This window comes from Podarcis tiliguerta, assembly GCF_965153285.1.
Source record: "Podarcis tiliguerta genome assembly, chromosome: 1".
Taxonomy (NCBI): domain Eukaryota; kingdom Metazoa; phylum Chordata; class Lepidosauria; order Squamata; family Lacertidae; genus Podarcis; species Podarcis tiliguerta.
The window spans coordinates 12,280,815-12,294,072 of NC_139534.1; the positions used below are offsets into that span (position 1 = coordinate 12,280,815).

A 13,258-nucleotide genomic window follows, 5' to 3' on the forward strand; every position below is an offset into this window, starting at 1 on the left:
TTTTTATTTGTTTTTATTTTTGTATTTTTCTTTTTTCTTATGTGAAAATCTTAATAAAATATTATTAAAAACAACAACAACAAATGATTATATTGTATCCATGTTGTTAATTTCCCTAATAATTCCTTAAATTCTTTTAATTTATACTCTCGTCCCTCTTGTTTTAATAAATTTCTATAAGTTGTCCACCCTTCTATCATATTCTTTTTCTTTACCGCTTTCTTCCAACAATGAGAGCCAATGTAGTGTTTTACCTCTAATAAATGCTTGTATTTATCCCATATTCTCTACAATTTTTTCCTAATTATGATTTGTAAATCCTTTATGAACTTCACCTTTTCATACAGTAAATAAGCAAAAATACTGTCATGACCTTCTAAGTCTAGAATATGTGAATTCTCTAATGTCACCCATTCCTTCAACCAATAAAGACAGGATGCCTCATAGTATAGTCTCATATCTGGCAGGGGACAACCAACTCTTTCTTTTGCATCTATCAATATTTGAGATTTTATTCTTGGTTTTTTCCCTTGCAAATTTATTTAGAAATATCTTTTTTGCCAGATGACCCCCAGATGTTGGGACTTCAATTCCCATCAGCCCCAGTCAACAGTCTACCCTCAGGAATGATGGGAGTTGTGGTCCAGCAAGATCTGGAAGGCTACAGGTTTTCTAAATTAACAATGGGTAATGTAAGAGCCCTTTAAAAATAATTAAAAGGTTCTAGTCTTCTCAGCTCTATTTTGCCCATGCTTACTGAGTAGCAAATTCTACTGAGTTTAGCAAAACTTATTCTCAAGTAAGGGCATGTACTCTTTTAGTCTTAGATCATGCTTAAGTGTGAGACGAAAAGAGTACCAAAAAACCTGATCATTGGTTTTGCTCAACTTCCGACATTGCACAGTCTCATTTTTTTTAAAGAGAACTGCTTGAGAGAAATAAATAAATGATAAGATACTGAATTATACTAAAATTCATTTTGAAAGCTACAATATTAGAAGCCAATTTGATTGTTATCTTAATAGAAAAGTGGAATGCACATATGAAATAAACTTAAATGAATTCATGTAAAAGAGGATTCAAGAAGTCATTTAGAAAAACTGGGCTTCTTTAGATCCCATTAGAAAGAACTTTTCAAACAGAAACAAATTACCAGGGAATAATGACCGAGAAGAATCTTTAAAAAACAGCAACAATCAAACGTATAGGTGAAATATACATATCTGAACAAAATAACCAATATAAATAAATATATTAATAGTACATGTCCGAGTCTCAAAACCTTGCTTCTAATTAACAGTCGAGCAACAATCAACAGCAGAAAACACCTTCCGATTCAATTCAACATCAAGGATAGCAGATCAATCTTCCCCCAACCAAGAACAAAGGTAGCTCTTCCTATTTTCCTGTCATACCACCAGAATGTTCAACTTTTAGTCTCCTTTTTTACAAAAATAAAAAATGGACTACAATTCCCATAATCCCCAGCCAGCCCAGCTAATGGTCAGGGATAATGAGAGTTGTAGTCCAACAACAATCTGGGGACACAAAGATGAAGGACAGTTTACCACCCATGTGAGAGTTTGTTTAATCAGCCATTAGCACAAAGAGATGAAGCCATTAGCACAAAGAGATGAATAGTGCAGTCCCAGTTCTATGTGACGACAGAGCAATGGGCCGTCTGTACTTGGTAGAAAGCTGGTTTTGTTACTTTGAAGTTCTAGATAGGTGGGATATTTTGGGGTACACGCAAGGAAGATGCTAAATATCGCCCGAAAGCCGAAAATTCTGCACACACACAATTCCAGCGTGTAGGTTTCAGACCTTTGGCCCTGTAGATGTTGCTGTATCTCCAATCCTTGGCCATGGCCATGCTTGCTGGGGTTTCATGGAAGTCCCCAGCACCTGTTTTTAGATCATCAAGAACAACAGAAAGAGCACAAAAACAAGGCCCTTGTTCTGCCAAGTTTCTTTCCCCCCGTAGCCTTTACACCAGATTCTTCTGACCAAGCAATAGTGCTCCCTTCCATCAACGTGGCTCAACGGAGCCACATCCTCAGTTTATTGTCGCTGCCCCATGACTCTCCACCTGTGAGTTCAGACAGATCTATGGTGCCTGAGGTCTGGAGCTCTCCTTTCCATTGACCTTGCACCCACCCCCAAGTGGAAAAAAGGGCAGAAGCGAACTCTCAAAAGGGTTGTGAGAAAGAAGCTGAAAAATGAAGAGGTGTGATCAGTGATGTCTAGTAGTCTTCTATGTTGCGTTAGATTACATTGTCCTTTAAATCAGCATCTATCTATCTGAACTTTGGGTACCTGGCGGCACAAAGAAGGGACAAAATCCTACCATAGCTGGTGGTTCTTGACCTTACAGGGGGAACCAATGGATGGCATTCAAAGGGAGATCTCCCTAGGGCACACCTGCTGCGAGTTAGGCTTGGCGTATTTAGGTGTCAGAGAGGAAAAGCTTTTTCCTTAGGGTATGCTTCAACATGACAAAATACTGTTCCGTAGGGTGAGTCCTGTTCCGCGAATAAACTCTGTTGTTCAGCTCCACCAAGATATCCAACAGATGCAACTTCCTGTAAGGGAAGAAGGGGGAGGAAAAGAGTGACAGAGTGTCAATAGCCACATAGCAATCTGTAAAAAGTAATTTCCAACTCTTGACTTTGCCGTAATATATTTTGGCACCGGACATAGTGGAGCGTATCACAATTTAAGATGGTGGGCAGGTAGCTGGGGTCTCACCTGCACTGTGCTTTGCAATATGCTCCATAAGCAAAGCAAAAGGGCGGGGGGAGGGGGAGGAAAGAAAAGGAGATTGTTTTTAAAAATGAGGAAGGGAGGCGGGAGCTCAGAGCTCCTTTAGACCACCCCTTTACAATGCTCCTGGTTCCTCTCTCCAGTGCTATAACGGCTAGAACATGGGTAAGCAAACTAAGGCCCGGGGGGCTGGATCCGGCCCAATCGCCTTCTAAATCCGGCCCATGGATGGTCCAGGAATCAGCATGTTTTTACATGAATAAAATGTGTCCTTTTCTTTAAAATGCATCTCTGGGTTATTTGTGGGGCATAGGAATTGGGTTCTTTTTTAAAAAAAAATATAGTCCGGCCCCTCACAAGGTCTGAGGGACAGTGGACCGGCCCCCTGCTAAAAAAGTTTGCTGACCCCTGGGCTAGAACCTTGGCTTTTTAAGTGAAAGCAGTTCCTTAGGTGCCGAAATTCCAACGGACCAGAAAAGACTATTTACCGTATTTTTCGCTCTATAAGACGCACCCGACCATAACACGCACATAGTTTTTAGAGGAGGAAAAAAAGAAAAAATATATTCTAAACGAAACAGTTGATGTATGATTTTTGTAGTTCATGCTGTGGCCACAGACATGTGATTTGACAGAGAGTTTGGGGTGGCCCAATGCAAAAATCCTGAGTATCCATGTGGATCCGTGCTTTGTTACCACGTTTTAAGTGGGGAGGGAAGGAAAAGCACTCAAGGGACAAGGAACACGTGTGGGGTGGGTGGAGAAGGATGCTGTTAATAATGCAGAAGGGGGGTATAAGAGGAGAAGGCTCCTCTCCTCTCCCGTTTTGCTCCTTTAAAGCAAGCAGGCTCTGCTTCTCTCCCTCCTCCCTGGCTCGCTGAAAAACTTTGCTGCTATTTAGCCAGCTGAGTGGGGAGGAGAGAGGGACAGAGAGCCTGCTTGCTTTAAAGGAGCCAACCGGACAGGAGCTGCTTACACTCGTGTAAGCGGCTCCTCTCCTCTCCCGCTTTGCTCCTTAAAAGCAAGCAGGCTCTCTGTCCCTCTCTCCTCCCCACTCAGCGGCTCTTCTCCCGCTTTGCTGTTTCAAAGCGAGCCACGGAGGAGGGAAGGAAGGGGAACCATGGATCCTCTGCTCGCGACTGCAGCAGATCCCCCCGCCATCTGTAGGCATTCACTCCATAACACGCACAGACATTTCCCCTTACTTTCTAGGAGGAAAAAAGTGAGTGTTATGGTGCAAAAAATACGGTATGTATGCGACAACAGCCGCTCGGATTTTACTTGCCCAGAGATGGAAAGAAGACAGCGAAGAATGGCAAATTAAGTTGATGGACTATGCCAAATGGGTAAAAATGACTGGAAGAATCAGAAATCAGGAAGACCAAAATTTTAATAATGGGGAAAATACATAATTTACCTTAAAAACCATTGTAAACAATTAAAACCACTAGCAGGATTGGAATAACACTTGTAGTTCAGTGTTGAATTTTGGGTATACACTATGGTGTTTTAAATGTGCATTTTATATTTGACTTCACTTAGCAATGTTTTCTTTCGAAATGTTTAAGATTCTTTTTTTTTTTTGTTTGTTAACTTTGCTTGTGTTAAATAGGTATTCTGTAGTTGACCTCCTTTGTAATGTTTTATTTTGAAACCTTTCAGATAATATTTTAGTTTCCTGTTCATTATGTTGCTTTGACTCTATACATTATATTGGACTTTCTTCAGAAATATTTGATTCTAGATTGTTTTTACTGATGTTTAATATGCTGTAAACCGCTTTGAGATTTTTCTTAAAAATATAAGGTGGTATAAAAATGAAATTAATAACAGTAATAATAATTTAAAAGATTTGGATTAATAGAAAAGATGCAGGAGGAAAGGGTTAATACAAGGACCCACAAAGGGGAGGAGGGAAGTTCAGGAGATTCTTTGAAATTCTCTTTTTATGTTGGTTGTTGGATAATCGATTGTAAATTTCTAAAATCTGAAAAACTACGTAAAATTTTATATATATATATATATATATATATATATATATATATATATATATATCACTATATATATATATAGTTTTCACTATATATATATATATATATATATATAGTGAAAGCAGTTTCTCAGAGGGTTACCGTATTTTTCGCTTCATTAGACACACTTTTTTCCTCCTAAAAAGTAAGGGGAAACGTGAGTGCGTCCTATGGAGCGAATGGCGCTGTGCAGAGGTAGAGCTGCGCAGCGCCCCTTCAGCGAAGCGGGAGGAGGAACGGAGACCCTTCTGTTCCTCCTCCCGCTTCGCTGAAGGGTGCTGCGCAGCTCTCCCTCTCTGTGCAGCGCCTGTCCTGTGAAGCCGGAGGAGGAACAGAAGGGTCTCCTTCTGTTCCTTCTCCAGCTTCGCTGAAGGGGCGCTGCGCCTTCTCCGTCTTTGCACAGCGCCTCTCCCGTGAAGGAGAGGCGCTACACAGAGAGAGAGAACTGCACAGAGCCCCTTCAGCGACGCGCCTGTCCCGGAAGCTGGAGGAGGAACAGAAGGGACTACTTCTGTTCTTTCTCCAGCTTTGCAGAAGGGGCACTGCGCAGTTCTCCCTCTCAGAGAAGGAGAACTGCGCAGCACCCCTTCAGTGACGCACCGTCCTGGCTTCTGCCTTAGCCCTGCGCAGCCTCTTCCGGGTAGGGGGAGCCTTCATCCCGCTGCCCTGAAGAGGCTTGGCGCGGTTATCCCAGAAGCCAGAACAGCCAGAGGCTATCCTAGAAGCCAGATCCCTCTTGCTGTTCTGGCTTCTGGGATTCAGAATAATTTTTTCTTCTTTTCCTCCTTCCAAAACTAGGTGCGCCTTATGTTCTGGTGCGTCCTTTGGAGCGAAAAATACGGTAAGTTCTGCAACCATTCCCATATTTCTGTCCCTTTTCTGCAGTCATACAAAAATGCAACACAGGAACCACCCATAGGAAAAGTGGGATTGCTGCTTTGATGTTGTTCACGTTGAGAAAAAAAGCCTTCCCCCCCTCCAACTTTCTACCTTTTGTGCGGCTCAGTCAGAAGGTCAGCTAGAGCAGACAGGTAGTAAGAGGATGTACTCTGCGATCCCTCCAGGTATGATGCATCCAGCATACATTGGCTCCAGAGAATGTCCGCTCCTTGCGGAATGGTACACAGATCTCCGTCTGTCTCTATTAAGCTGGTATTTTCCTGCCTGCTTCGGCGCTCAACATAGTTCTGGACGAAGAACAGCTTGGGTTTCCCCGAGAGATAAACGCACGCATCGCCAGTAAAGAAATTCTTCAACCTCTCCAGGGAGAACGCAGGAGCACCCTGGTCTGTGCAGAAGATCCCTTGCTCGTTCCCTCGACTGATGAGGACGCAAACAAAGCAGTCATAGTCCTTGTGTTGCTTCAGCCTCGCGACCTCAAACAGCTCGCGCACCAAGGCGTCCACACTAGGGAAGAGGCAACAGTGGACTTCGAAGGACAGCGCTTGGAAGGCTTCTGCCAGCATATCTGGAGAAAGAAAAACGCCCGGAGAAAGAAATTATGGAAAGGTCTTGCCAAATGCAAGGTGGTTCTTTTAAAATGAGATTCAGAGGCAATACAATGCACAAGTGAGTGAGAAGATTTTTAAAGATTTTATTCTAAACAGCAAGCCATAGATACATCGCCAAGCAAGCACTTCAATCTGCCACTTGGAATAATAATAATAATAATAATAATAATAATAATAATTTATTATTTGTACCCCGCCCATCTGGCTGGGTTTCCCCAGCCACTCTGGGCGGCTTCCAACAAAGGCAAGAAATACACCAACATGTCACACATTACAAACTTCCCTGAACAGGGCTGACTTCTCATTACCTGGGTGCAGGCATACAACCTGAACTCCCCATGGAAGACCAAGTACATAGTCTAGTGGGGGCTCCTGGAATCTTAATATAAGAAGAGCCCTGCCGGATCAGGCCCAAGTCCCATGTAGTCCAACATCCTGAGTTCTAGTGATATGAGAGACAACGTCCAACAGAGCTAGAAGCTTCAGTCACACCTGAAGAAATCAAATCTGGCCTCAGCAGCACATGCCTTAGTCCAGGGATGATGATGATGATGATAATGATGATAATAATAATAATAATAATAATAATAATAATAATTTATTTGTACCCCACCCATCTGGCTGGGTTTCCCCAGCCACTCTGGGATGCTTCCAACAAAACACTAAAATACAATAACCTATTAAACATTCAAAGCTTCCCTCAACAGGGCTGCCTTCAGATGTCTTCTAAAAGTTTGGTAGTTATTCTTCTCTTTGACATCTGGTGGGATGTCAAAGGCGGGCGCCACTATCGAGAAGGCCCTCTGCCTGGTTCCCCGTAACTTGGCTTCTCACAGTGAGGGAACCACCAGAAGGCCCTCGCCGCTGGACCTCAGCATCCAGGCAGAACGATGGAGGTATACTGGATCAAGGCCGTTTAGGGCTTTAAAGGTCAGCACCAACACTTTGAATTGTGCTCGGGAACGTGCTGGGAGCCAATGTAGGTCTTTCAAGACCAGTGTTATATGGTCTCGGCAGCCACTCCCAGCTGCTGCATTCTGGATTAGTTGTATTTTCCGGGTCACCTTCAAAGGTAGCCCCACGTAGAGTGCATTGCAGTAGTCCAAGCGAGAGATAACTAGAGCATGCACCACTCTGGCGAGACAGTCCGCGGGCAGGTAGGGATGCAGAACTCCATCCCTGACTGCGCTGCCAGATGGGACCAAGATTCCCCACACCTGGCTTAGCTGCATCCAGGTGGGATTACAGCAACGCTTTCCACATCAGGTAGCCTTTGAAGGCGATTTGGAAACAGCAACCGATACAGCATAGGGCTGCCAGAACACTGCTGCTCAAAGATCTGAGCAAATTATGGAGACTTTACATTAACTACACAGGCGGCCTATGTATTTCCAGGCCCAATTTAAGGTGCTGATATTTACCTTTAAAGCCCTGAGCCGTGAGTTCAGGGATTCCACCAACCATGCCCTCCCACAAAGGAAATCATTCATTCCACTACCCTCTTCCATTTTCTTCTTCTTTTTCACTCAGCAAGCAAACTGCCACCTTTCTACAACTACTGAGCATGCTCAGACCTCCCTAAGCTGTTTTAGAGGAAGTGATTCGATTCATTCCTTCATAAACACTAATATACAGTCTAGCCATCAGAGGGCAGGATTGCATCTTTATACCTCTCCCTAATTCACAGTTTACTCTGGTATGTGTTTGTGTGTGCGGGGGTGGAGGGTAGGACACCACATATTCCCGTCTAGCTTTTAAATAACCTGTCATGAAAATTTCCACGGAACAATTTTACTCCAGAGGATTATCAGCAGGAAGCAAGACGGGCGTAGAAACTTCCTCCAATATAATAATAATTAAGAATAATAATTTATTATTTATACCCCGCCCATCTGGCTAAGTTTCCCCAGCCACTCTGGGCGGCTTCCAATCGAGTGTTAAAATCAATACAGCATTAAATATTTAAAACTTCCCTAAACGGGGAATATAAATATTAAAAAACAGGCAACCTTCGCACAAAAAATCCCCAACCCAACATGATTTTTTTTTTTTGCGCGGGTGGTGGTCGGGGACATCCCCAAACATTGTTTGATATTCAAAAAACACTCTGCTTTTCCTGGAACTGTTTTGCCAAACTAGTTCTTAAGAGAAGGAGCCGTAGAAGTGCTTGGGACACTTAATGTCAGGGAGTAGTTGATAATTTATTCTATTCCGCACATGGTGAATAAATTTTGACTGCCGTTGACTTTGTTTTCCACATATGAATGACCAGCAATTTATTTTTGCACCTGGTTAGGATTCCGAAGAGCTTAAATACAATATGAAACCCTATGTTATGCAGGAATGCAACAGGACTCACAGGTATGGATGCATAGGAGTACATCGTTATAGGTTGTGGCCCTGGGCACAGCTACCTGGGAATAGGCCTCACTCAACACAGTGCAACTTACTCCTGAGCAAGCATACATAAAATTGCTATGTCAAAGTACAGTTGTACCCTGGTTTTCGAACAGAATGCGTTCCGGGAGTCTGTTCGACTCCTGAAACTGTTTGAAAACCAAGGCGCAGCTTCTGATTAGCTGCAGGAGTGTTCAAAAACCGTGACAACTCACTTCTGGTTTTCCATCGTTCAAGAGCCGAAACGTACGAGTTCCAAGGTGTTTGGCAACCAGGGTACGACTGTAATTAACAGTGGGCTCATGTCCTCTTGCAACTTCAACAGGGCTTGGGGTGCCAACATTTTTCAGTCTTGGCCTAATTCTGGGGTTTGACCCTCTTAAAGGCACGCCTCACATCAGGGTCAGGCCCATGAGAAGCGAGTCTTACAAAGGGCAAGCATCGCCAGCAAGATCTAGCATCCCCTTTTGCAGTGATGTTCAGGCACAGGGCTTTTGGCTATACAGCCAGAACCATGCATCCCCAAAGCCACAGAAATGGATGGGGCAGAAAAGTCCAATGAGAACAGAGCATTTTCAGGGGCCAAGGAAGACGGTCGGAGGAAAGAAAAATACAATTTTAAAATATACGAAAGAGTAGGGATGGAATGGAGTATTGAAGATAAGGGTATGGCTGGTTGGCTGGCAGCAATCCACACTTCCAACATTTTGCTGGAGGCCCCCATTGGTCCTTAACTATCTCGGCTCAGGTTCGGGAATGGCAACTTTCACTTTAAAGTTGCGTTTTAGTGAATGCTCTCGTTTCGCTTTGTCTCCAATGCTAAAGCACCCATCTCTGTTCAGTTCCAGGAAGTCCCCGGGTCACTTATTCAAAAAGGATCAGGGAACAGGAGATGGGGGGAAAGAATTCATACCCCAAAGAGCCACTGCAGGACTGGACTAGCTGCAGGGCTGCCCATACAGAATAATGTGGCTTCCTATGTTTCCTGCTTTGAATGGAAGGTTATCCTGCAATGTGCTCTATGTGGGGCTACCTTTGAAGGTGACCTGGAAACTACAACTAATCCAGAATGCGGCAGCTAGACTGGTGACAGGAAGCGGCCGCTGAGACCATATAACACCGGTCTTGAAAGACCTACATTGGCTCCCAGCACGTTTCCGAGCACAATTCAAAGTGCTGGTGCTGACCTTTAAAGCCCTAAATGGCCTTGGTCCAGTATACCTGAAGAAGCATCTCCACCCCCATCGTTCTGCCGGGACACTGAGGTCCAGCGCTGAGGGCCTTCTGGCGGTTCCCATGCTGTGAGAAGCCAAGTTACAGGGAACCAGGCAGAGGGCCTTCTCAGTAGTGGCACCCACCCTGTGGAATACCCTCCCACCAGATATCAAAGAGAAAAACAACTACCAGACTTTTAGAAGACATCTGAAGGCAGCCCTGTTTTGGGTAGTTTTTAATGTTTAACAGGCTACTGTATTTTAATATTTTGTTGGAAGCCGCCCAGACTGGCTGGGGAAACCCAGCCCGATGGGCTGGGTAGAAATAATAAATTATTATTATTATTATTATTATTATTAATCCTTCAGAGAAAAGTTAGTTCGGACCAGAGGTAAGGAACTTGAGGCCCTCCAGATTTCCTTTTCATTGAACTGCAGAATTGGAAGAGACCGTGGGGATCATCTGGCCCAATCCCTAGGAATGCAGAAATCTTTCACCCAGTGTGGGGCTCGAACCCACAACCCAAGATGAAGAGCCTCTTGCTCCACTGACTGAGCTAGGTGTTGTTGGACTCCGACTCCCATCAGCCCCAGCCAGCATGGCCAATAGTCAGGGATATTGGGAGCTGGGGGGAGAGCGGCCACAGGTTCCTTCATTTTTGCTTATACAGTGGTGCCTCGCAAGACGAAATTAATTCGTTCCGCAAGTTTCTTCATTATGCGAGTTTTTTCATCTTGCAAAGCACCACTGCATTTAAACACTGACAACGGCGGGGAGGGGCGGGGAGAAGCAGGACAGCTGCCGCAGCCGGTACCTCAGACTCACCCGCGCGTTGTGGCCACCGTGCGACGCGGCTGCTGGAGGGCGGCGGGGCTCAGGAGCGCGACTCCAGGGAGAGAGAGGCGCTGGCGGCAACGGCTCTCTGAGGGGAGCGTGCGAGGGGGAGGTGGGCAGCGGCGCGAGGCACCAACCATCAGCCGGAAGGTGGGAGGGAGCCGGAGGAGCGGGGAAGCGAGCGTGCGTGCGTGCAGTGACCGTCACCATGACACGAGAGGCAGGGCCGTTTCGTCTAGCGAAGCAAGCCCTTAGGAAAATCCTTCTTGCGAAGCACCTCAAAAAACGAAAAACCCTTTCGTCTTGCGAGTTTTTCGTCTTCCAAGGCATTCGTCTTGCGGGGCACCACTGTACCTTCTTGCCCAGTAATTCTAGTTGTCTCCCACCTATCCAGATACAGAGATCTTGGCTGTAGTTCTACCACATCCTTACAATAATTAAGCTGCATACATTTAATTTTGGCGAGACGTGTTAAGCTGTGCATAAAACTGCCTCGTCTCCCGAGATGGTTGCTGATGAGAAACAGGAGAGAAAAGGTTACTGTTCCTTTTCTTCCTCTGTTCTCATCCCCCCCCCCCCCCCGAGGCACAAAACGGCCTTGACTGCACTCATTTGTGCTATTTTTAGCCACTGGTGTGTTCCAGTAGCATGCATCAAGCCCTCAAGAGATTTTTATTTTTGCTTATGTAAGAGACGCGTAGGGAATTTTTCAAAAAAAAAAAAAAATGGCTGGAAGTGAAGCAGGGGCATGTAAGGGTTAGACTGGGCATCTCTTTTTAAAAATGTTGCAATCACATAAAAAAAATCGAAAGGAAACAAAAATATATATTTTTGTGCAGTTTCATAGGGGGGGAGCAACACAAAAAAATGCTTTAAAGCTTGTAGAAAAAGATAGTTATGGACAGAATAGACAATAGTTTTATAATGAGAATAGATTATTTCAAACTAAAAAACTAAGGTGAAATATTGTTTTGCAAGCATGGATTAGGCACCTCTGCTTTTTCTCATGAGAATATATTCCTAAACCTGGTTAGATCCACCCCAAAAATTCATTAATGGACCCAATTGTGAGTACAGCAGAGGGGGATTAGAGGTGTGAAGGAGCAATTGATCCCATTCAGAGAGTTCAGGTAAACTTATCTAAGATGAGTTTCCTATCCAGGTTTGTAAGCAGATCTGATTTCACAATTTTTCTCATACCCTACCACTTTGAGCTCGATTCTGGCTGAATACTTCCACAATAGGAAATCCACAATCTTTCAGAGAAGGGAAGGCAGATTCTGCAAACAATTGGCACCAAGCCAAGCTCTGATCAGATCCCAGAAGCCCATTCAGCACCTTGCAGATTTCAGCAATGATCAGATAAAAGATCTTGCCTGGCCTACATGCATGCATTAAGAATGAGGAGGAAGATACCACTTCTGAACCTCCTCATAGATTAAAAAACCAAAATCCCAGTGGGCAGAGAAATAGCATATTAGGGAGTGGGCCAAGCGAAAATCTTACAATTGCTAGCTTGTTCCTGCTGTTTATTGGCAAGGAGATTTTGTTGAATAGGAGAAAATTAAAAATGAAGCCACCCCTGCAATCTGAAATGAGACTCTTGAGAGTCCCATGGACTGCAAGAAGATCAAACTTCTCCATTCTGAAGGAAATCAGCCCTGAGTGCTCACTGGAAGGACAGATCCTGAAGCGGAGACTCCAATACTTTGGCCACCTCATGAGAAGAGAAGACTCCCTGGAAAAGAGCCTGATGTTGGGAAAGATGGAGGGCACAAGGAGTAGGGGACGACAGAGGACAAGATGGTTGGACAGTGTTCTCGAGGCTACCAGCATGAGTTTGACCAAACTGTGGGAGGCAGTGGAAGACAGGAGGGCCTGGCGTGCTCTGGTCCAGGGGGTCACGAACAGTCGGACATGACTAAACGACAACAAGCAACAAAACCACTGCAGTATTTTTATTCATTTGGTTTTCTCACAGCTACATCCTAACTTTTTCCAAGCAGCTCATAGCGGGCTTTCAGGCTTTTTCTCCCTAGCCAATTTTATTTGCACAGCCACCCTATGAAATAATGGATTAGATGAGAAGATTGACTCGTTGTCACACAGCGGGCCTTCATGTTAGGGGTTGTCTGAGGATCTGAATCTGGATCCCCTAGCTTTCAGTCCAATACGTTAACCGCTGTGCTGTGCTGGCTACCATCTCATTGTGCTCCTTGTGGAGACCGGGACTAGCCCTTGAAGTCATAGAATCATAGAATCATAGAGTTGGAAGAGACCACAAGGGCCATCGAGTCCAACCCCCTGCCAAGCAGGAAACACCATCAGAGCACTCCTTACATATGGCTGTCAAGCCTCTGCTTAAAGACCTCCAAAGAAGGAGACTCCACCACACTCCTTGGCAGCAAATTCGACTGTCGAACAGCTCTTACTGTCAGGAAGTTCTTCCTAATGTTTAGGTGGAATCTTCTTTCTTGTAGTTTGGATCCATTGCTCCGTGTCCGCTTC

General features: G+C 44.6%; 1 protein-coding gene across 5 annotated transcripts in view; it reads right to left on the reverse strand.

The window, feature by feature from the left end:
• Positions 1 to 204: 204 nt before the first annotated feature.
• CFLAR (CASP8 and FADD like apoptosis regulator) overlaps positions 205 to 13,258 on the reverse strand; it is a 39,555-nt gene continuing 26,501 nt past the window's right edge. For all 5 annotated transcript variants that reach the window (XM_083410636.1, XM_083410633.1, XM_083410632.1 and 2 more), the window contains 2 exons: positions 5,784 to 6,261; positions 205 to 2,582 (listed from right to left, as the gene is read on the reverse strand). In XM_083410636.1, the coding sequence (XP_083266762.1) occupies positions 2,447 to 2,582; positions 5,784 to 6,261 (614 nt within the window). In that variant the 3' untranslated portion in view covers positions 205 to 2,446. The remainder of the gene's footprint in view (positions 2,583 to 5,783; positions 6,262 to 13,258) is intronic.